Source organism: Stegostoma tigrinum, chromosome 5 (assembly GCF_030684315.1).
Source record: "Stegostoma tigrinum isolate sSteTig4 chromosome 5, sSteTig4.hap1, whole genome shotgun sequence".
NCBI lineage: Eukaryota > Metazoa > Chordata > Chondrichthyes > Orectolobiformes > Stegostomatidae > Stegostoma > Stegostoma tigrinum.
Genome location: NC_081358.1, coordinates 12,120,174 through 12,144,588, shown reverse-complemented (window position 1 = coordinate 12,144,588; position 24,415 = coordinate 12,120,174). Strand labels below are relative to the sequence as shown.

The window sequence follows — 24,415 nt, the reverse complement described above, 5'->3', positions numbered from 1 at the left end:
ACTGTCAAAACAACTCTGAAACACAAGCACGCAATGTTGCGTATTTGGTTTGAACAATAAACCAGAAGTTTGTAAAGCAAAAGAAATGAAGATAAAATAGAATAAATCAGATTATTTTCTGATAACACAACTTTAGAGATGTTGAAGGCACAGTAAACTGTAATCCTATTAACCCCAAAAACACTCCTTTACAGATGCCCAAAACACTATCCCATAAACAATACCCAAAAGTAACTCTTATACATTACATACAGTACAGGAATTAACCTCTTTCTCTAATACCTCAATCAGATTAATTTAACTGTGGTTTCAACTCACAGGCTGGAAAATCTGCTGGCCTCTTTTGAGTGCTTTCATCCACCCAGTTTAAACATACTCAGCTGCCAATAACCTCTTCAGGGTTTTATTCAAACATTTCTAGTCTAGGATTAATACTAAACCCCTTACTCCATAGAACATAGAACATTACAGCACAGTACAGGCCCTTCGGCCCTCGATGTTGTGCCGACCTGTCATACTGATCTCAAGCCCATCTAACCTACACTATTCCATGTATGTCCATATGCTTATCCATTGATGACTTAAATGTACCTAAAGTTGGCGAATCTACTACCGTTGCAGGCAAAGCGTTCCATTCCCTTACTACTCTCTGAGTAAAAAAACTATCTCTAACATCTGTCCTATATCTTTCACCCCTCAATTTAAACCTATGCCCCCTCGTGCTTGCCGTCACCATCCTAGGAAAAAGGCTCTCCCTATCCACCCTATCTAACATTCTGATTATTTTATATGTTTCAATTAAGTCACCTCTCAACCTTCTTCTCTCTAATGAAAACAGCCTCAAGTCCCTCAGCCTTTCCTCGTAAGACCTTCCCTCCAGACCAGGCAACATCCAAGTAAATCTGCTCTGCACCCTTTCCAAAGCTTCCACATCCTTCTTATAATGCGATGTCCAGAACTGTACACAATACTCCAAGTGCGGCCGCACCAGAGTTTTGTACAGCTTCACCATAACCTCTTGGTTCCGGAACTCGATCCCTCTATTAATAAAAGCTAAAACACTGTATGCCTTCTTAACAGCTCTGTCAACCTGGGTGGCAACTTTCAAGGATCTGTGTACATGGACACCGAGATCTCTCTGCTCATCTACACTACTAAGAATCTTACCATTAGCCCTGTACTTTGCCTTCTGGTTACTCCTACCAAAGTGCATCACCTCACACTTGTCTGCATTAAACTCCATTTGCCACCTCTCAGCCTAGCTCTGCAGCTTAGCTATGTCTCTCTGCAACCTACAGCATCATTCATCACTATCCACAACTCCACCAACCTTAGTGTCGTCTGCAAATTTACTAACCCATCCTTCTACACCCTCATCCAGGTCATTTATAAAAATGACAAACAGCAGTGGACTCAACACCGACCCTTGCGGTACACCACTAGTAACTCTGCAGCTTAGCTATGTCTCTCTGCAACCTACAACATCCTTCATCACTATTCACAACTCCACCGAACTTAGTGTCGTCTGCAAATTTACTAACCCATCCTTCTACGCCCTCATCCAGGTCATTTATAATGTAACCTATAATGTAACTATAATGTAACCTCCAAGGTAACCTATTTTCTATCTTCCCCTTTTTTCAGGACCATTGCTATAAACATACAAGGACTTCTGCAGAAATGTCCCTAACTGAATCTAAACAAAACAAGTTATGGGTGCTTAACTTTTAAAAAATACAGAAATTTCTGACAGAAACCCTGATCCATAATTGTTTCTCTTGCTTGCTTGTACATTATCCTGAGGTACATTATCCTGAGGTACATGAAAAAAATTAATTCTGAAAACTACCTCTCAACTAAATTGTTTTCAAAGATATGATCCTGGCTTGAGAAACATTTGCAGAGCCCCAAAACTCCACGTCACTCATTCAAAAGTCAAATATCTAAACTCAGAAAATAAATAATGTTAAAATATATATGAATCTCACACCCTATATCACACAAGTTACCAGATGTTAGTGAGGAGGGTTTTCAATACTTGACTGGGCTTGGACTGTCTGTGTCATGTGCAGTGCCTAAGTCAGTCTGTCTTCTTTTTATATTTTTCTATTTCAGTTTAATTCAGCTAATAGGGTGAACTATTCATGTTGGATTCAGGGTGTGCTTGCCAATTGGATACAGAATTAGCTTAATAGCAGGAGACAGAGAGTAATGGTGGAGGGTTACTTTTCAAGTGGAGGCCTGTGATCAGTGGTGTTCCACAAGGATCGGTTCTGGGTCCTCTTTTGTTTGTCATTTATCATAGAATCCCTACAGTGTGGGAACAGGACCTTCAGCCCAACAAGTCCACACTGACCCTCAGAGGGTCAGTTAAGGATGGTTAAAAAGTCATTTGGCATCTTTGCCTTTATTGCTTAGTTCTTTGAGTACAGGAGTTGGGAAGTCATGTTGTGATTCTACAGGACATTGGTGAGGCCTCTTCATGAGAGGTATATATAGAATTAATGGTAGTTGGTTTTGTTCCCCCTAAGACGGGGGAGTTTCAACACTAGGAGTCAGATTTTTAAGGTGAGAGGAGAATGGTTTAAAAAAGAGGCAATTTTTTTACGCAGAGTGTGGTTCACATGTGGAATGAACTTCCTGAGGAACTGGTGGATGTGGGTATAATTACAATGTTTAAAAGATATTTGGATAGAAACATGAATAGGAAGGGTTTGGAGGGATACGGGCCAGGAGCAGGCAGGTGGGACTAGTTTACTCTGGGGATTTTGTTCAACATGGACTGGTTGAACCAAAGGGTCTGTTTCTGTGTTGTATGAATCTATGACTCTATGACACACTGTGGCAAGTCTGGAGTCACATATATCAGACTGGATAAGGACAAAATACGTCTTTTGCGCTAACAGTATAGTTTCATGATCAACGTCATAGACATTAGCTTTTCAATTCCAGATTTATTTATTTATTTGAATTTATATTCCTCAACTGCTTTGCTACTAATTGTGTCTAGATCATTAGATCAAGCCTCTCGATTATTGTTCATTATGCTAGTAAATCAGATATTAATAAATTCAAAGCTCGTATGCATAAATCTGGTGAAAAATACATTTGGAACTTAATGCTTAGTTTCAAATCTGCCTGCTGTTATTACCAACAGGTTCTGGAAATAGAACTCCACAGCAACAATTGAAACAGGAGGATATGTCATTCCAGCATGCACATCAGGCTATGACATGAAAATGATCCTAATACAACTTCAAATTCCATAGTGCACAATGTGTTCCACACATCCTCCATCCATCAGGATGAGATACTGAGTAACAACAAGTGGTGCTTAAAAAGACCACTGTAGGCTATTTTGGAAATAGTCATGATAATTCATTTCTCATAGCCTAAGAAAAATTACATTGGCTCTCTTTTCGTGATCCTCTTTCCTTCAAGTGGCAACTGCCAGCTGAACTCTACAAAGGAGCCATCAGATTTCTAACTTTCCAATCAGGTTGTAACTGGGGCACAACTATTAAAGTGCCAGATGGCATGGCTTGTCAATCACCAACTGAATGTCTAATATCTGCTGAAAATCAAAACTAAGTTAACAGATTTTAAGGGTGTTCACATCACAGTCATGTGTTCAAAATGAGGCATCAGAAAGTTAATGTAACTGAATCCAGGGGAGAAATTAATCTTTTTATTTCCCTTCTTCTTCTTGTTCATTTGCCATATTGATTATTAACCTTCTATATGCTCATATAGACTGTTATTCTTCTTGCTGCCTGATGTGATCCTTGTGCTTCTCTCTGCCTATCCCAAATTTAGTGTTTGTCCCTTTAAATACTGTTTTACTGTTAGCTTGTAAGCAGTCTTGTAAAATTTGGGACACCATGTTCCTTAATGAAATTTCACTGATGAGAACAATGACGTCTGATGATGAATGATTAATAAACATAACGTGCTGATGATACTAATACAATTCAACTCATCTATCAAAAGACAAAAGTGCAAGCAATGCATCATTCTACTTAACTTGCCTGGTGCTCAGAGTCTCTTTGTAATAAGGTAACAGAATCCCCACAATGAGGAAGCAAGCCATTCAGCTCCACACTGACCCTTTGAAGGGCATGTCACCCAGACCCACCACATATCCCTGCATTTCCCACATCAACCTACACATCCCCGGACACTACAGGGCGATTTAGCATGGGTAATCCATGTCACCCATAAATCTTTGCATTGAGGGCGGAATTCAGAGCAAGCCCACACAGACACAGGGAGAACGTGCAAACTCCACACAGACAGTTTTCCACAAAGACAGTGGACCTGGGTCCTTGGTGCTGTAAGGCAGCAGTGCTAACCACTAAGCTTACACAAGTATAATTAGCAAGAAATCACTTGGTTAGGTTTGGAAAATGTCAGCACCTAATGTGATTCAGTGATTTACATCCTACTTTAATCTACAGGAAATGTGCCTTCTTTAGTCAGATGTCAGACAGCCCTGACTCACAGGAGAAAAAAAGTGGATGCTTCACCAATTTATAAGTTACTGTTCTATTTTCAGCCATCTGAATTCTACACACAATTTGCCAGCTTTTTTAGGAGACGTCTGGCAGCCATTAGCTAAGTTTCCATCTATTTATGAAAAGTATTCATTTGAAAGACTTTAAAAGCCATAATTTATAGTAAAACTTTTATGTTGGCGTTCCATTGTTTACCAATGTCAGAGCTGGTTAGACTTATTAAGGCTGAACATTGCTATGTAATAATGAGAATAATACAAATTTTAAAGTACAACCTATTAAACAAAAGCTTCAGTCGATCTTACACTGAAGATGTACCAATTTTATTGTCAAAAAATAACTAGAATACATTAAGTAGCTAATGATTGAACAGGAAGATTCTTGATCCAATTTCTGGACTATTCTCAGTCAGTTGCCCGACAATAACCCTTACTATCGCGAGGGGAACTCGCAGGTATTCATATTCCTAATCACCATGCATCAAACTTGTGAGTAGGTAAACAGATTGGCTCTGAACCAGAACAGGATCAAGTCTTATTGTGCTCCTTCCCAGATTCAAATAACCTGCCTTCATGCACCATAAAATCTCACAAATGCACAAGTACATTTGTGTAAGACACCAAGGAATAGGATTCCAGCTCGAGCCATAGGAGAGAATTTGAAATGGGAGAAAAGAAAAATGAAGGGAAAGATTGTCCTTTGAATATATGGGTTGACCCTGTGGTTTCTGCATATTCTACTACTCACTCTTGGGGCTTAAAGTTTCAATGGATAGAACTTGAATTGTAGAATCCCTACAGTTTGAAAACAGACCCTTTGGCCCAACAAGTCTACACTGACCCTTAGAGCATCCCACCCAGACCCATCCCTCTATAACCCACCTAATCTACACATCCATTCACACAACTTGCATACCTTTGGACTGTGGGAGGAAACTGGAGCCCCTGGAAGAAACGCACACAGACAAACGGAGAATGTGCAAACTCCACACAGTCACCTGAGGGTGGAATTGAACCCAGATCCCTGGTGCTGTGAGGCTGCAGTGCTAACCACTGAACCACCATGTCACCCCAATTTCTCTGCTTTCTGCCTGAAGGAACTAAATCAAATGAACGGTCTAAAACTGGAAATGGCTGATGAAATCCAATGTGAGCAAATGCGACGTTTTGCACTTTGGAAAAAAGAATACAGGCATGGACTGTTTTCTAAACGGTGAGAAAATTCGGAAAACAGAAGTACAAAGGGATCTGGGAGTGTTTGTCCAGGATTCTCTAAAAGTTAACTTATAGGTAGAGTCTGTGATTGAGAAAGCAAATGTAATGTTGTCGTTTATCTCAAGAGGGTTGGAATATAAAAGCAGTGATATGCTTCTGAGATTTTATAAAGCTCTAGTTAGGCCCCATTTAAAATACTGTATCCAATTTTGGGCCCCACACCTCAGGATGGACATACTGGCCCGGGAGCATGTCCAGCAGAGATTCACATGGATGATCCCTGGAATGGTAGGTTTAACATATGATGAACGTCTAAGGATCCTGGGATTGTATTCATTAGAGTTTAGAAGGTTGAGGGGAGATCTAATAGAAACTTACAAGATAATCTATGGTTTAGAAGGGGTGGACGCTAGGAAGTTGTTTCCGTTAGGCGGGGAGACCGTGGGCACAGCCTTAGAATTAAAGGGGGTAAATTTAAAATGGAAATGAGGAGACATTTCTTCAGCCAGAGTGGTGGGCCTGTGGAATTCATTGCCACGGAGTGCAGTGGAGGCTGAGATGCTAGATGCCTTCAAGGCAAAGATCAACAAATTCTTGATCTCACAAGGGATCAAGGGCTCCAGGGAGAGTGCAGGGAAGTGGAGTTAAAATGCCCATCAGCCATGATTTAAATGGCGGAGTTGACTTGATGGGCCGAATGGCTTTACTTCGACTCCTATGTCTTATGGTCTTTTGCATTTAAAAAATACTTGGTTCCATGCTTTAAAATTCAGTCATTTGGTAAAACTCGAGAGGACATATTAACTATTGTAGGTGATGGAAAGGTTTTATATTGATGTAATGGTGATGAACTGAGGAAAAGAATGGAGCATATTGTTAAAGAAGAATCTTTACATGTAACCATGTGATAATTCACCCAACGATTGTTAAAACAGAATTGTTCTCAGGATCAGCATTTAATGCCCACGCTTTGTGGCCTAACAAAGTAGGCCTTCTATCCAAACTACAAACAAAGAACAAGCGTAGGCTATTCAGCCCTTCGATCCTACTCCGCAGTTTCATGGCTGATCTGATTTCAGCCTCAACTTTACACTCCCACAAATCCCCAATAAGCTTTCATCTCCTTGGCAATCAAGAATCTGTCTACCTCTGCATCAATAGTATTCAAAGATTTTGCATCCATTGCCTTTTGAGGAAGGGAGTTCCAAGGACATTCAAGTCGCTGAGAGAAAAAGAGGTTTTGACATCTCATTTTTAAATGTGCACACCTTTATTTTTAATCTATGACCCTTAGGTCTAGATTCTCCCACAAGAGGAGACATCCTTCAACATCCATCTGGTTGTATCTCCTCAGAATCGTGTTTCAATTACGTCACCTCTAACTCTTCTGAACTCCAGGGGTGCAGGCCTACTGCAGTTCCTGTAATACGAATCTCTCACAAATGATCTTAGGTAGAGTTTTCCAGGGCATCAACACAAAGAAGGAATGGCAGTATCAGCTAAATTGTATAAACTGAAGCCGTCACTCTACAGTGGTAGATGTCGTCCAGTACAGATGTGCCCATCTAATGTTTCATTTGTATGGTGTTAAGCTCAAGTGTTGATATGCAGTGAATGACATATTACATAACACTGCTAACTTGAACCTTCTCAGTGAGATGGCAGAATTTTTTTCGTAGAATACCTGACCCTTGCTATGTTATTGTACTGACAGTGTTGATAGTGGTTGGTCCAGTTAAGCTTCCTATCAATGTCAGACTCGGGGACAGGAGGACTTTCCTTTAGTAATTGTCTTTATCCTGCAATCACATGGCACACAAATGGTAACTATGCAGTGAGGGCTGTTGGTGAATTCACTCACAAAGCCATTGAACTGGTCATCTTTTCTGATTCACTGTCACTGCTTTTTTGCTTCAAATGATTGTGATGCGGCTACAATTTGAGAAAAACAGCTGCATAATATGTGCGCATGTGAACTAGAAAAATACATGTGCATTTGCCAGGGAGACCTCAACTTACTGCATATTTTTCAGTTTTCCCAAGCCTAAATCCAACAATAATTTGGCTGACCATCACTTTTTGAAAAGACTCAGTGACATCAAAAAACATCAAATCAGTCGAACCACACCAGAGCAGTTACATATTTTCCTTTTAATACGTAAGTCCAAGGTCTGGTGTAATCAGTGCTTCTCTCAAATCACCATTCAACACAATGCAACAGCATAAGTGATCAGCATATGTCAAATGTTGTATTCACTTCACAATCAACATGGTGATCAGCATATGTCAAATGTTGTATTCACCTCACAATCAACATGAAGTCTGTACAGAGCGAAGCACATGATTGTGCAAGACTGCAGAGTGCAAGAAAGGCTGAGATTTTTTTCATCACAAATAACATGACTACAAATCCATTGAGACTTTAAAAGGAAAAGTAGAGCTACTGCATCTAGATATAACATTTTACTACAAAAGTTTAAAGTAACAGCCTACTCTTTGACAGAATTAACAGCAGTGTCATTCCAGAAAATATATCCTTTATTTTTATTAACAAACCAAAAATATACCACTTGCATTCTGAAAAATAATTTCATAACAATTTCAAATCCACAAAAATGGGAGATGGAATGAGAGGCAAACATGCAATGTCCATTTTTTTGGGCAAACATTCTTCAATGCATTTCAAGCTTTCAAATCCATCATTATATTGGTCTTCTGGAGCTAAACACTTTCGTGCCATTCTGCATCGATGAACGAGCATATTTTGTCAGTAAAGTTCCAACAGTCTGCTTTTCTCCACATAAACTCCTGTTAAAATGGGAGATTAATCAAATAGCTTGTAAGTTGTTTAAATACAAGGTCAGAAATGTGAAATAATATTGACAGGTTTCTCAATAACAAGCTTTTTCTGATAAAGTAAATCTAAAAAGAACTCTATTTATCCTTCCGGGGATGGAAACAAATACACATGGAGCTTTAAAAGCATCCAAAATGAAGGGCAAATTTAGGTGAAATGCTCATTCCAACATTTCTTCTCTGAATAAAATACTGTTTACAAATCTACCAAAGAGATATTGCTAATTTTTCATGTTTTTGGTATTCTGCGCAATTGGCAAATTTGGTACTTAAGAGTCAGCTTCATTGATAGTTTGGAAATCTGATGGCATCAGTGGGAAGTTTTTGCAACAATAGTGAAGCTATTCTTATTGTTCAATAAAGCCATGAGAGTGGTCAGGATTTGGTCATCGTTCTTGGCATGACTTCACTTCAATCATAACCAAAATCTGATGCTATTGAGCGACTGTATTCATCTCATGACTCATTTATCATTTGTATCTTTCCTCCAAACTGAATTGAAGAGGGTAATTCATTCTTAGTTTGTTTCAGTCAATGCAAATCTCAATGTGGAAAGAGAAGTCTTTTGAGAATGGGATTTTCTGGGTAAGTGGATACATGAAATGCTGCCCACAATGAACATCAACAATAATTCAAAGATGCTACTGATGACTGATGGTATGCAGAAACACAACATAGAAAATAGGTAATGAAATGTGAGGCTGGATGAACACAGCAGGCCCAGCAGCATCTCAGGAGCACAAAAGCTGACGTTTCGGGCCTAGACCCTTCATCAGAGAGGGGGATGGGGAGAGGGAACTGGAATAAATAGGGAGAGAGGGGGAGGCAGACCGAAGATGGAGAGAAAAGAAGATAGGTAGAAAGGAGAGTATAGGTGGGGAGGTAGGGAGGGGATAGGTCAGTCCAGGGAAGACGGACAGGTCAAGGAGGTGGGGTGAGGTTAGTAGGTAGGAGATGGAGGTGCGGCTTGGGGTGGGAGGAAGGGATGGTTGAGAGGAAGAACAGGTTAGGGAGGCAGAGACAGGTTGGACTGGTTTTGGGATGCAGTGGGTGGAGGGGAAGAGCTGGGCTGGTTGTGTGGTGCAGTGGGGGGAGAGGACGAACTGGGCTGGTTTTGGGATGCGGTGGGGGAAGGGGAGATTTTGAAACCCTGTCCGTCTTCCCAGGAACTTAGCTTTAAGTGTATATTGTTTATATTCAACTAATTGCCAGGGGATGTAAAATCTTTTCAAGAAACAAAATGTTAAGTGCCTCTTTCTGTAGGCAAAATATTTAATTCCAAGAGGTTTTGTTACTCAGTGGGCAGCATTCCCAGATCTGAGGCTGAAGGTTCAAGTCCTACTCCAGAATATGTTGGCCTTAGGAGAAGTATTATGATTGCAGTTTAGTCGGTTAGCCAGTAGGCTAATCCTTTTAATGCTTCCCCATCGTTCCTTCGAGGGAACTAAAGTATATGCCAAGAACTAACAAACGTTTAATTCTACCTTGAATAACTTCTTCATTCCAGAACTAAAATTTCAGGGGAATTCTCTAATTCTCAGCCTGAGGAGGGCAGTGTCCATTGTGTTTTGTAGCAAGAACAAAACCATCAGCATTGTATATATCAAGTAGCATCTCATAGATCTCAAACAGTATTGATTATCTCCCTCAGCTTACTTCCTTCACATTTCAAGTATATATAATTACAGCCCTGTTAAGAATCATTCATACCTAAAGAAAAATCCAAACACCTTATTTCAGTCAATGGAACTGCACAAGATTTCACATTTCTAAATAAAATCAAACTTAATAAAGTCTTAAACAAAGTAAGTATAATTAACTTACAATGTGGTCTGTACCTGTGGACGCTTTGCATTCAGACTTATTTCTTACTTGCCCAAAGAATTGTTAATGACTTCTCAAATCTTAAGATTTATTTCTATCAGAACCATCCACATGTGTGCCAGAATCCCCTGGAAACTATGTTGATTCTCCTCAGTTCCCGCTATTCTGAGGTAAGACTTTCATGACCCACCAGCCAACCATCCCCCAAACCCCCCATGACTGTGGATGCCTCAGTCGCTTGTTCTCGTTGTTCAACTCAATAGTTCCAAGCTCACCTGTGGATGCTTTGTTTTGCTACTAGACTCAGTGAAGTTCGCTGCAGATTTTTCCACTAGCTTCAGTCTAGGCAATCTTTCAGCTTCTCTTCCTTCAAGTGAACCAAACGGAGAATAGGCACAAATTGCATTCCACGCAGCAAATTATGAAGTTTGCTTTATTTCCCCCCACTTACAGCACAGGCCTACTAACTGTCAGCTACTTTGACGACCTCCTCCCAGTGAGCTGCTACCTGCAAACGCCATGCCCAAGCTGTAATTTCCTCTTAACAGTTTACAAAAGATGGCAAATGGCTGATTCCTAGTTCTTTATCTAAGTAAGCCCACTTTTTACGCAAAACAAGTTTTATGCTCTTGCTTTTATAGCTGTTAACTTCTTAAGTCAACATGGCTCTACCCTTTCAAGTGTGATTAACTCTAAGCCTTTTTAAAAATTGCACTAACTTGAGTTCTGCACTTATTATTTTCTCAACCAGACAGCCTATTTTCTACAACTGAGACTTTACTTCCAAAGTAAAGGTTATATTCTAAAGCATATAAACACGTTTGACAGTCCCTTGGAATGAGGTTGATGCTTGTGGGACGACAACATGCATGTGAAGTGTTTTAATGTCGGGGACTATTGCACTGCAGTTACCACTTGATTCTGGTTGAGCAGGAGACTTCCACTCTTACTATCTGCCACAGGCGTATCACGAGGCTGCACAGATTGATATCCAACATTTTGGCCATGTTACAAAACTCCTTCCTTGGCCATCAAATCCTGAACCCAGAGTTTCTGGCACAGAGATAGGAACACTGCAACTGCACCATGAAACCTACATGTAAACTACGCATGACATATCTACAACAGTAAAGCCTGCTTTCTAGTGTTAGGCGAATTCAAAACATATTAAAGAAATTTCATCTCACAATTTACATGGTTTCAGAGTTCCTGGTTCATTTCCTACTCATTCTAGGCTTGACCTCAATCAACTGTCAGTCCAGCAAGAATACAGTAAGATTAGGATGACTGGGAGTGAGAGCTTGGTGAAATGTCAATGCTGTATTGAGTGATGTCAGCAGTTTATTGAGATCCTACAAAGTGAACTAAATTCACACCTTCTTATTAATTACTGAATTGGCCACGACCATTTATGACTGAATATAGCAGGGCTGTAGAGCTCTGATCTCCGATAGAATTGCTTAGGTCTATCCATAGACATAGATTCAACTGATTTTAGCGTGCATGTAATCCAGTATTGAGCTTTCAGGTTGGCACCTCATATGCAGGTACAGCTGGTGCTGCTCCTGGGTGTGAAAACTGGTGTTGGCAGGGCAGAAGAGCAGCACTTTGGGTCTGAAGTTACTGTTGGCACGGAGTGTTAAAATGAGAAACTGGGCTTAGAGTCAAATGTTGAGAAGTGAATAACAGATGGGCCAAGTTTCTCTTTCACTGGACCTCAGAACATTGGAGCAAAGAGTTAAACTTTGATTTAAAAAATGTTAGAGGGCAGCAAACGCAAAAATGATCCAGAATTAGCACATCATGATTCCCAGGGAAATAGCGGTAACCCAAGACAGGAGCAGTGAAAATAGGCAGAGTGTGAAGCAATTATTATTCGCAGAAGAAATCTGTGAAATCAGATCACTCATCAAATTGTTCCAATAACTTTTGCAGATGACACAAAGATTGGTGGTAGAGTAGACAGTGAAGAAAGTTATCTGGAAAACAGCAAGATCTTGATCAACTGGGTCAGTGGGCTGAGAATTGACAGATGGAGTTTAATTTAGGTAAATGCAATGTGTTGCATTTCAGTGGGTCAAACCAGGGCAGGACTTACAGAGTCAATGGCAGAGTCAATGACCAGGGAGTGTATTAGAACAAAGAGATCTAGGGGTACAGGTTTATAAATCCTTGAAAGTGGAGTTAAGATAGACAGGGTGGTGAAGAAAGCTCTCAGCATGCTTGCTATCATCAGTCAGAGCACTGAGTATAGGAGTAAAGTTGGAAAAGCACAGCAGGTCAGACAACATTTCAGGAGCAGGAAAGTAAACATTTCGGGCTGAAACCTTTTGCGAGGACTGGGGAGGAGAGGCCAGATGTAAATACAGCAGAGGGGGGTGCTGGGGAAAGGGTAGGAGAGATAGTGATAGGTGGATGCAGGTAGGGGGTTAATGTGATCGGTCAGTGGGAAGGATGGTGCAGATAGAGTGAGTATGAAGATGGGCAGGTTAATTCAGGTCCGGGAGGAGAGGAGGAGGGGGAAGGGATGGACATGGGATAAGGGTGGGGGTAGAGGGATTTTGAAGCTGATGAAGTCAATATTAGGGTTGTTAGGCTGTCAGCTCCCAAGGTGAAATACCAGGTGTTGTTCCTCCAGTTTACATTTGGCCTCACTCTGGCAGTGGAGGACACCAAGGATGGACATGTCACCAGGGGAGTGGGAGGGCAAATTAAAATGGATGGCAACCAGAAGGTCAGGTTAGTTGGTGCATGCAGATAGATGTTCCGTGAACCGGTCCCCAAGTCTGCATTTGTTATCCCCAACATAGAGGAGACCACATCGGGATCAATGGATGCTATATATCAGGTTGGATAAAGTGCAGATGAATCTCTGCTGGATCTGGAAGATTGATGGGGGCCTTGGATGGAGGTGAGAGGAGAGGTGTAGGGGCAGGTGTAGCACCTCCTATGGTTTCCGGGTGTGGGGGAGAAGGTGGTGGGGAGCATAGAGCTGATAAGGGAGTCATGGAATGAATGGTCCATGTGGAAAGCAGACATTCCACCTACCATTCCCCAGCCCCAACCCCTCCCTCTATTTACTTCTGTCAAAGGGTTTCGGCCCAAAACATTGACTTTCTTGCTCCTCGGATGCTGTGTGACCTGCTGTGCTTTTCCAGCTTCACATCTACTGACTCTGGCTTCCAGCATTTGTAGTCCTTACTGTCTCCAAGCCATTGAGCACAGTAGTTGGGACATCTTGTTGCAGCTAGACAAGATGTCGGTAAGGCAACATTTGGGGTTTTGGATGCATTTCTGGTCACCCCAACGCAGAAAAGATTTACTAGAATGGACTGGAAGGTTTGACTTATAAGGAGAGGTTGCATAGGCTGGGATTTCTTTCCCTGGAGCATAGGAAACTGAAGGGTGACCTTACAGAGGTTTATAAAATCAAGAGAGGCATTGATAAGGCAGATAGCTGAGAGCTGTTCCCATAACTGGGGAGTCTAAAACAAGAGGGCATAGGTTTAAGGTGAGACAGGAGAGATACAAAAGGGTCCAGTGGAGCAATTTTTTTCACCCAGAGGGTGGTGAGTATTTGGAACAGGCTGCCAGAAGTAAAGGTGGAGGAGTGTAAAATTTTGTCATTTAAGAAACATATGGTCAGGTACATGGATGGGATAGACATGGACGGATTTGGACCAGATGCAGACAGATTAATTGTGAATGGCAAACTGGTACAAAAAGTGAAGTCACATGGTATTGTGGTGAGCTGGCAATATGGGCACAGAACTAGCTTGGTCGTAGGAGACAGAGGGTAGTGGTAGACGGATGCTTTTCAGAATGGAGGGCTGTGACTAATGGTGTTCCACAAGGATTAGTGCTGGGACTTCTGCTGTTTGTGATCTACATAAATGATTTGGAGGAAAACAGAGCTGGTCTAATTAGTAGGTTTGAGGAGGATACAAAGATTGCTGGAGTTGTGGATAGTGAGGAGGATTGTCAGAGGATACAGCAGGATATAGATTTGTTGGAGACATGGGTAGAAAAATGGCAGATTGAGTTTAATCCAGACAAATATGAGGTGATGCATTTTGGAAGGTCAAGTACAGGTGGCGATTATACACTGAATGGCAGAACCCTTAGGAATACTGAAATGCAGAGGGATCTGGGTATGCAGGTCCACAGATCACTGAAGGTGGCAGCGCAGGTAGCTAAGGTAGTAAGAATGGCTTACAGCATGCTTGCCTTTCATTGTAAGGAACACTGTATATAAGGATAGGCAAGTTATGCTGCAGGTATTCAGAACATAGGTTAGGCCACACTTGGAACATTGCATACAGTTCTGGTCACCACATGACCAGAAGGATGTGGATGCTTTGCAGATGGTATAGAAAAGGTTTACCAAGATGTTGCCAGGAATGGGGGAATTTTAGCAATGAAGAAAGGTCAGATAAAATGGGTTTGTTTTCACCGGAATGCAGGAGGTTAAGGGACAACCCAATAGAAGTTTATCAGATTGTGAATGGCATGGATAGAGTGGAAAGTATGAGGATTTTTCAAATGGTAGAGGGGTAAATTACTGGAGGACATAGGTTCAAGGTGCGAGGGGGCAAAGTTTAAGAGATCTGCAAGACAGGTTTTGGGTGGTGAGAGCCTGAAACATGTTGCCAGAGGAGGTGGTGGAAGCAGGCACAATAGCAGCATTCAAGAAACACTTAGGCAAATACAGGAATAGGAAGGGAATAGAGGGATATTGATCCTGAAAGCGAAGACTGTTTTAGTATGGAAGGGCAAAAGGTGTCGGGGCAGGCTTGGAGGGCCAAAGGGCCTGTTCCTGCACTGTACTATTCTTTGCTTTTTAGAACTCGGAAGCATGTACAAGTTGGGCCAAAGGGGTGGTTTCCATGCTTTAAACCTCAATGGCGCTATGACTGTGACAGATAAGTTTGTTGTATCCACCTTTTTTATGTGTTTAATACACAGAATTCAGCAACTCACAGCGAATATCAACAGGCTGCACAAACTCATTTCTAAAGATACCCACTGGATGTATGGAGCAATATCTTCCTCAGTCCATTTTGCTCTGATGCTAAATAGGCTGCTGAAACGTTCCTGTGTGTTCTCTGGCAGATCCTCGACATTTAATTGAAAAATCACTTGTGGTCTTGAATTTCTATCTACAAGAGCAACACCCTGTACAATAGAAAATTACAGAAAACATGGATTAAAGCGCAAAATTTTGAAAGGAAATCTGAAAAATACAACTGCTTAATTATCAAGTGAATGATAAATATCTAGTTACAAAGCACAAATAACTTCGGAATTAAAACCAAAAGAACTGCAGATGCTGTCAATCAGGAACAAAAACAAAGCTGCTGGAAAAGCTCAGCAGGTCTGGCAGCATCTGTGAAGGAGAAAGCAGAGTTAACGTTTTGGGTCCAGTGACCCTTCCTCAGAACTGATAGTGGCTGGGAAAACGTCAATTTATATGCAGAAAACAGGGAGGTGGATGGGGTAGGGAGTAAATGATAGGATGGAGCCCAAAGAGAGAGAAAGACAGTTGGACAGACAAAGGAGTTGCTAACGATCAGGCTGAAAGGGTGAAAAGTTGTTAATGGGGACTGTTAGTGACTAACAACAGGGGGTGTGTAATGGCAGGCTATGTGGTAACAAGGCCTGTTGTGTGGGGTGGGGGGCTGGGCCACGGGAGAGTTTAGGCCCTAACATTATTGAGTTCAACATTGAGTCCGGAGGGCTGTAGGGTCCCCAAGCGGAAAATGAGGTGTTGTTCCTCCAGCTTACGCTGGGCTTCACCGGAACACTGTAGCAAGCCAGAGACAGAGATGTTTGCCAGGGAGCAGGGTCGTGCATTGAAGTGACAGGCAACAGGTAGTTCAGGGTCTTTTTTGCGAGCAGAACGTTCTGTAAAATGGTCACCAAGTCTACGCTTCATTTCCCCAATGTACAGGAGACCACATTGTGAGCAGCGAATGCAGTGGACTAGATTCTGGGAAGTGCAGGTGAAGTGTTGTTTCACCTGGAAGGTATTTTTGGGCCTTTGGACACTGGGGAGGGAGGAGGTAAATGGGCAGGTGTTGCACCTTCGCTGGTTACAGGGCAAGATGCCATAGGGCTGCTTGGGGTATTGAGGGTGAAGGAAGTATGGACCAGGATGTCCCGGAGAGAACGGTCCCTGCAGAAGGCAGACAGGGAGGGGAGGGGAACATGTGTCTGGTGGTGGCATCCTGGCGGAGGTGATGGAAATGGTGTCTGATGATCTTCTGGATTTGGATGCTGGTGGGATGGTTGGTGAGGATAAGGGGAACCCTATCACTGTTGGCGGGAGTGAAGAGAAAGGGTGAGGGCAGAAGTGCGGGAGATGGGTCGGACCTGATTGAGGGCCCTGTCAACAACGGAGCTGGGGAATCCTCAGCTGAAGAAGAAGGTGAGCATTTCGGAGTCCCCCTTGTCGACGTTGGCCTCATCTGAACATATGCGATGGAGGCGAAGGAACTGAGAGAATGGGATGGAGTCTTTACAGGAAGTGGGGTGTGAGGATGTATAGTCCAGGTAGCTGTGGGAGTCGGTGGGTTGGTCATGGATATTAGTGGTCAGTCTATCCCCAGAAATGGAAACAGAAATGTCGAGGAAGGGAGGGAGGAGTCAGAGGTAGACCAGGTGAATGTGAAGGCAGGGTGGAAATTGGAGGGGAAAGTGATGAACCTTTCCAATTCCAGACGAGAGACGGAAGCAGCACCGACGATATAATCGATGTATCAAAGAAAGAGTTGTGGGTAAGGGCCAGAATAGGACTGGGACAAGCAATGTTCCACATACCCCGTGAAGGGACAGGCATAACTGGGGCCCATGCGGGTACCCATGGCAACCCCTCTTACCTGAAGAAAATGAGAGGAGTTAAAAGAGAAGTTGTTGAGGAAGAGGAGGGTGATGATATCATCAGTGTTGCTTCCCTCTCTCGTCTGGAATTGGAAAACTTCATCAATTTCGCCTCCAATTTCTAACCTGCCATCACGTTCACCTGGTCTTTCTCTTATGGAGTAAACACAGCAATCGCAAACAAACAAATATGTCACAAATATGTCTGAGGGTCACTGGACCCGAAACGTTAACTCTGTTTTCTCCTCCACAGATGCTGCCAGACCTGCTGAGATTTTCCAGCAACTTTGCTTTTGTTTCTGATTTACAGCATTCACAGTTCTTTTGGTTTTTAAACAAATATGTCAACCCAGAGGACTCAATCTAAAACAGGAGCAGGTACTGTCTCTGTTGAGGAGTTGTTGGTTTTGCTGTGATCCAGTAATTTCCATGATGTCTGCGAAGATAGCTAGCATTGTGCTTTCTAAGGTTCAAAACAATGAACACCTTCTCTCTTTGCTTAATTATTTGTTACTTTGTCTGAGAGCTACACATATACACATCCATTCTGCAAACTAGTGCTGCAAGTCATAGGGGATTGGTTAGTTCAGTTGGCTGGAGGGTGGGTTGGGATGCAGAGTGATGCCAACAGTGTGAGTTCAGGTCCTGCACCAACTGAGGTTACCATGAAGATCCTGCCTTCTCAACCTTTCCCCTCACCTGAGGCTTGGTGATCCTGTGGTTAAACGCCACCAGCCATCTTTCTCTCATGATAGAGAAGCACTGTGGTGACCTTACCTTTTACTTTGAATGGTAGAAGGAATAATTTGACAGTGCATTGACCGATGAATGTGCCATAAATAATATTCCCTAAATGGAACAGCAACAAATGAGGAAAATGAAGCAGCATCGAAGGTGGGCAGGGAACTTACTATAACTGAAGCAAAGCATCTTTCTGGATCCAGAAATTCAAGGCCACTTAAAACATTCATGCCAAATTATCATGGAATCAAGGATTACCAAGAGTTATTTTATATCTGTTACTTTCCAAATCACCTGAGAAAGGGATTTAAGTCATGAACCATAATTTTATTCTGGGTGGACCTAATGCTTTTAGCTATGTGGTAGTTCAACAGCAACTTCAAATGTTAACTGGCTGGCGTACCACATAACATCATGAGAGAAGAATGAGGCAATTACTCAGCCAAATGCAACTAACTTGGCATAAAAAAAACTGAGTAAATTCTCATCAGTTCCTGGAAATGTTCCATATATGAATCAACCTTCACAATTGTGCATTCAAAGAACAAAGAAAATTACAGCACAGGAACAGGCCCTTCGGCCCTCCAAGCCTGCGCTGATTGAGATCCTCTGTCTAAACCTGTCGCCTATTTTCTAAGGGTCTGTATCCCTTTGCTCCCCGCCCATCCATGTACCTGTCCAGTTACATCTTAAAAGACACTATTGTGTCTGCATCTACCACCTCCGCTGGCCACACGTTCCAGGCACCAACCACCCTCTGTGTAAAGAACTTTCCACACATATCTCCCATGAACTTTCCTCCTCTCACTTTGAACTCATGACCGCTAGTAATTGAGTCCCCCACTCTGGGAAAAAGCTTCTTGCAATCCACCTTGTCTATACCCCTCATGATTTTGTAGACCTGAATCAGGTCCCCCCTCAATCTCCATCTTTCTAATGAAAATAACCCTAATCTACTCAACCTTTCTTCATAGCTAGCACCCTCCATAGCAGGCAACATCCCGGTGAACCGGGAAGGAAAGCATGCCGTATGTACCTTTCACTGGTACAAAAATTTGCTACAGAGTTAAGGAGCAAGATTGGACACAGAGTCTGGGAAGAAGATGTGAAAGGGATGGGGTAGACAAAGAAAAAAGTGAAATAAAAACAGAAAGTACTGGAAAAACTCAGCAGGTCTGACAGCATCGGTTTTTTTTTCTCTCTCTATCTCGCTCTCTCTCCACAGATGCTGTCAGACCTGCCAAGTTCCTCCAACACTTTGTTGATACTTCAGATTTCCAGCATCTGCAATATTTTAATTTTGTGAAAGAAGGTCTAATTTCTGATAATAAGGAGGCACAGGGAACAAATGACTGAGACAGAAATGTATAAAGTATTATGGTGGTTTGCATCAGCTGTTGACGGAAACCAGGAATCGAAACAAGCCTACAGAACTACTGTGAAATATATGAGAACAAAGATGTTGAATCCCAATAAAGAAGAGTGCTGAGAATGAAAACAGCAGCTCTGACAAGGAGTGAAGTATAGGCCAGAGGAATGCGGCACGGTTGTTTTTCCAAAATGTTGGCGATTCTCTTTTTTTGTCTTTTAAATATTTAATTGTACTTTCTGTTAATTAAATCTATGACTTCTTTCCCTTCTTGTTTTCAAAACAGAATAATCAGCATGATTGTCAAGTGCCAGTGAATTTTATCTGCACTGACACAAATTCTTGTGCCAATTTAAAAAATATCATCATGTCGGCCTAAGGTAATAAAGTGTGAAGCTGGATGAACACAGCAGGCCAAGCAGCACCTCAGGAGCACAAACGCTGATGTTTCGGGCCTAGACTGGTCTAGACCCGAAACGTCAGCTTTTGTGCTCCTGAGATGCTGCTTGGCCTGCTGTGTTCATCCAGCTTCACACTTTATCATCTTGGATTCTCCAGCACCTGCAGTTCCCATTATCATGTTGGCCTAAGGTTTTTTTAAAAATATACCTGTTGTCAGATATTGATGTGGGTCTGTTCATCACAGGAAGTACAGAGCAGGAAGTAGCCATAGCTTCAGAGGAGTAATAAGGAATGAATAATTTAATTTCTCAATCTTTCAGCACAATCACCAAATGGTACTAGCAAAAACATGGGAGAAGGTGGTGTTCTCATTATGTACTCGGGTGTAGGTGAATGATATGGTGGTTGGAGGTGGGAGGGGAGAAGAAGTGGTACGGGGGTAAGGTGCCTTAAAGTATTATAAATAAGACAGAAGATTGTCTTATTCGGTATTAGTACTGGGAAGCACAAAGAAACTATCAGAACGCAAGCAGAATGTCAATTATTCAAGAAATGTGTACCTTGAGTTGATCGAGCCTTGTTGTCATGCCCTCAGGTACGCTCTGCTGCCACACCTCCTCAAACTCAGACAGGTTGAATTTTACAGCATTCCTTAACAGCATCAGTGCGATGGACTTACAAACTTCATCCTCATTTAATGCATAAAACACTTCTCCTGCTGAAAATGGAGTGTAGCATTTTGATAAGTTATAAACATATGCTCAGACAGAGTCCACAACCACATACAGAACAGACAGGTGGGTTCACAATCATGACTATCCATGAAATGTAACGGTTTAGATGACACAATAGTAAATAAACCAAAACAAATCCAACATTCATCTAAAATGGGAATTTGTTTTTCAATCATACATTGGAACGACCAAGTCTCGCAGTTGGAACCCAAACTATCAAACGACCCAAGCGACAAAGCAGTTGCCATCTGGCCCTAGTTTGTTCTTTGTAGAAACATACAGTTCTTAGCACAGCATCTAACTGATTTCAATCTAACTCAAGAGATTTTAAATTACGCTCTTGCTTGAAAATGGGAACAATTCCTTTAGTTGCTTCTGCCCATCTCCTCCCTCAAGACTAATTTCGTCTCCATGAAATGTTCGCTTTCCTCACTTTAGCCACAAAACAGAGGTGAACCCCACAGGTGAGGAGACAGTGATTGTCCTTGACAATGATGCCACATGTCACCAAGTTTGGCAAAAAGCAGCCCTAGCAAAACTGGATTCAATGGCAATTAGTGGAGGACTCTCTGCTCTTTAAAGGCCTATCTAACAGATGGGAAGGTGGTTATAGTTGTTGGGGATCAACCAGCTCAGACTAGGACAATATTGTAGGCATTCCTCAGGATACCGTCCTCATTCCAAACATTTTGAACCACTTCATCAATGACCTTCCGTCCATCATTAGGTCAGAAGTGGGCATGCTAGCTGATGATGCCATAATGTTAAATACTATTTAGGACATTTGCCTGAGAATTTCTGCCCCCACCAGAGGTGGTGGCATAATGATACACAGTCAGGAGGGAATGGTCTTGGAAGTTTACAACATTGATTCTGGATTCCATGTATTCTTATAGTCCAAGGTCAAAGAAAGTTGAGAGAGAAAACTTCCTGCTGAATACTCCCTATTGCCATCCTTCAACTGGTGAATCAATGCTATTCCACTACAAACAAAATTCAGAGGAAGCACTGAGGGGAACGAGGACACAGAATGCACTCTAACCAATTGCCTTTAGTAACCATCACCAAGTAGCATGACTATCGACAGAGCTCTGAAGTGTGTACCTGTCACCTGGCCAATCCACCTTACCCGTACATCACCTAATATTAAGAGAACCTGCTTGCCCCAATAATTATCAAACTTCTCTGATGGTGTGTCTGTCCATGACAGCATCAGGAGGAGTGTCCATCCCACAATCATTTTGGAGACTAATTCCCAACCTCACGCTTATGCTACCTTCCATCATTTTGTGACATTAATACCACGGCAAATGGGGTAGATTAAGAACGGGTTCAGCACCTCAAAATTGAAACCCTGCAGGCTGTTAGCAATGGCAGAATTATAAATCACCAGCAATCTGCACCCTCATTACCCTACCATATTCTTCAATACTCCACCAACATCGAGCCAAATGACCAAATATAATTCAATGTGAAGCAACTTTCATGCCAGCAATAGCACCAAATGTACCTGAAATTCAGGTGCTTACCTGCCAAAGCTAGAAGATTGACAATGTATGTACTAAACAGCAAAAGCAACATGCTATAAATAAAGATCAATGATCCGACTATCACTGGATCACATCGCTGCTCCACAACTCTGCCATAGCAATCAATAATGCATACAACATGGCAAACATATACCTAACTGTAAATTTCCATTTTAATAGTTGAAATTCAATTAATTAATCAATGATTTGTATATCTCACTTACCTTCATTTGTGTATCTTTTGCCATAACAATTAAGGCAATGTTCTATCATCTCCCTAAAGGCAAAAGGCACAAGCACATAGTTTAATATGTGAAACAAACTGACTGAAGAACAGTGTATCTACAATTGGGAAACATTTAAAACGAAATAAAATGGATTAAATCAAGTTAAGGAAGAAAGGGGCTAAATTTAATGCTGGGTTTTCAAAGTTGAGGGAGTTGAGATCAAACTTGAAGTAAAGCAATACTTGACGGTTTCCGGTTGAATCATAAAAGAGGAAACTAGCACAAGTGCAAAGAATACAGGAAAGCTGCGCAAAGGAAATCTGGGCTGGTTAAGTGGGATTATGTAGCAAATAAAATTGCGGGGTGAATGCAGCTTATTATTTACAAAGAAAACAATTACTCAAACTTAAAGGTGGATAAATGACTATAATACGAATTCTACCCTAGGGACCTATAAGGGAAGTTATGGAAGAAATAACAGATAGTGTAACTGTAATTTTCCAAAATCTTTTTAGATGTGTTCAAGAAGACAGGAGAGTGGTAATTGTAACACCACTCTTATGAAACAAAAATAAGTCATGAGTTTATCGGTCGGCTGTTGTTCAATATTACAAGAAGACACTGCTGAGCACTTGGAGAAATACAAGTTATTCAGGGCCAGTAAGCATGCATCTCTGAAAGACTGACTATGTTGTCAAAATTTATAGAATTCCCTGAGGAATTAACAAAACAGTTGATAAAGACAATGCACAGTATATGGTGCACATAATTTTAAAGGCATTTCATAAGATATCATATACCAAACATCTGACAAAGATACCAATTGCAGAGATAGATAGTTGTTTGGCTAAAATCTAAGGATCAAGAAGAAGGATGATCCTGAAGCTAGAGAAGCTAGAAGTTATCTCACAGAAGCCTGATGAGACCACTCTTCCTTGCTACAAACGTAGACAATTATGACTTAGAAAGTGGATTCAGTATTACGGCCACTCGCACAATTAACTTCATAGCTACTATGTACTACAATTCCTTTATGTGCCAGTTTTCAGGTCAGAGAATTCTGTCACTGACTCACATACATGATTCGTTGCCTTTGATAGTGTATGTTTACAGAGGGATCTTGATCAGATGGGAAAGTGAGCTGAGAATTGACAAATGCAATTCAATACAGAAAAGTGTCAGGCATTGCATTTTGGAAAGTCAAACCAAGGTAGGACTTGTACAGTAAATGGTAAGATCCTGAGGAGTGTTGTGGAACAGAGGGACCTAGGAGTACAAGTTTGTTGAAAGTGGTGTTACAGGCAGGCAGGGTGGTGAAGAAGGTATTTGGCATGCTGGCTTTCATCGGTCGTGGCACTGAGTATTGGAGTTGGGACATTATGTTACAGTTGTATAAGTCGTTGGTGAGGCCACACTTACGAGAATTGTGTACAGTTTCAGTCACCTTGTTATTGGAAAGACACAGTTAAACTGGGAAGTGTGCAGAGAAGATTTACAAAGATGTTGCTTGGAATAGTAGACCTGAGTAACAGGGAGAGGTTGGCCAGGTTAGGACTTTATTCCTTGGAACGTAGGAGAATGAGGGGCAACCTTATCGAGGTGTATAAAACCATGAGGGGCATAGACAGGATGAATGTGTGTAGGCTTTTTCCCAGGGATAGGGAGTTGGAAACTAGAGGACATAAGTTTAAGGTGAGAGAGCAAAGATTTAAGAAGGACCTGAGGGGCAACTTCTTCACTCAGAGAGTGGTGTGTATATGGGATGGGCTGCCAGAGAAAGTGGTTAAGGCAACATTTCGAAGACATTTGGATAGGTATGTGGGTGGGAAGTGTTTAGTGGGATATAGACCAAATGTAGCCTATTGGAACTAGCTGAGTGGGCATCATGGTCCACTGGGACCAGTTTGGGCAGAAGGGCCTGTTTCCATGCTGTATTACTCTACGACTCTATAACTAGCTTAATTAGGCAAATTACGGCATTCAGCACACAATTTATTTACAGCAACTACAATCTGCACTGTTCTCCTTGAAGAATCAGAACCACTGACATTTTATGGTAACTTTTAAAAGATGGTATATGATAAAAAATTTAAAGAGTCAACAATTTAGTCCAGTTCCCGATTACA

At 41.7% G+C, this 24,415-nt stretch overlaps 1 protein-coding gene across 1 annotated transcript in view; it reads right to left on the bottom strand.

Moving 5' to 3' along the window:
- Positions 1 to 7,860: 7,860 nt before the first annotated feature.
- The window catches only part of dscc1 (DNA replication and sister chromatid cohesion 1), a 34,444-nt gene continuing 17,889 nt past the window's right edge, over positions 7,861 to 24,415 (bottom strand). The window contains exons 6-9 of the mRNA XM_059646321.1: positions 22,287 to 22,339; positions 20,360 to 20,517; positions 15,435 to 15,583; positions 7,861 to 8,536 (exon numbers count right to left, since the gene is read on the bottom strand). Of these exons, the coding sequence (XP_059502304.1) occupies positions 8,431 to 8,536; positions 15,435 to 15,583; positions 20,360 to 20,517; positions 22,287 to 22,339 (466 nt within the window). The 3' untranslated portion in view covers positions 7,861 to 8,430. The remainder of the gene's footprint in view (positions 8,537 to 15,434; positions 15,584 to 20,359; positions 20,518 to 22,286; positions 22,340 to 24,415) is intronic.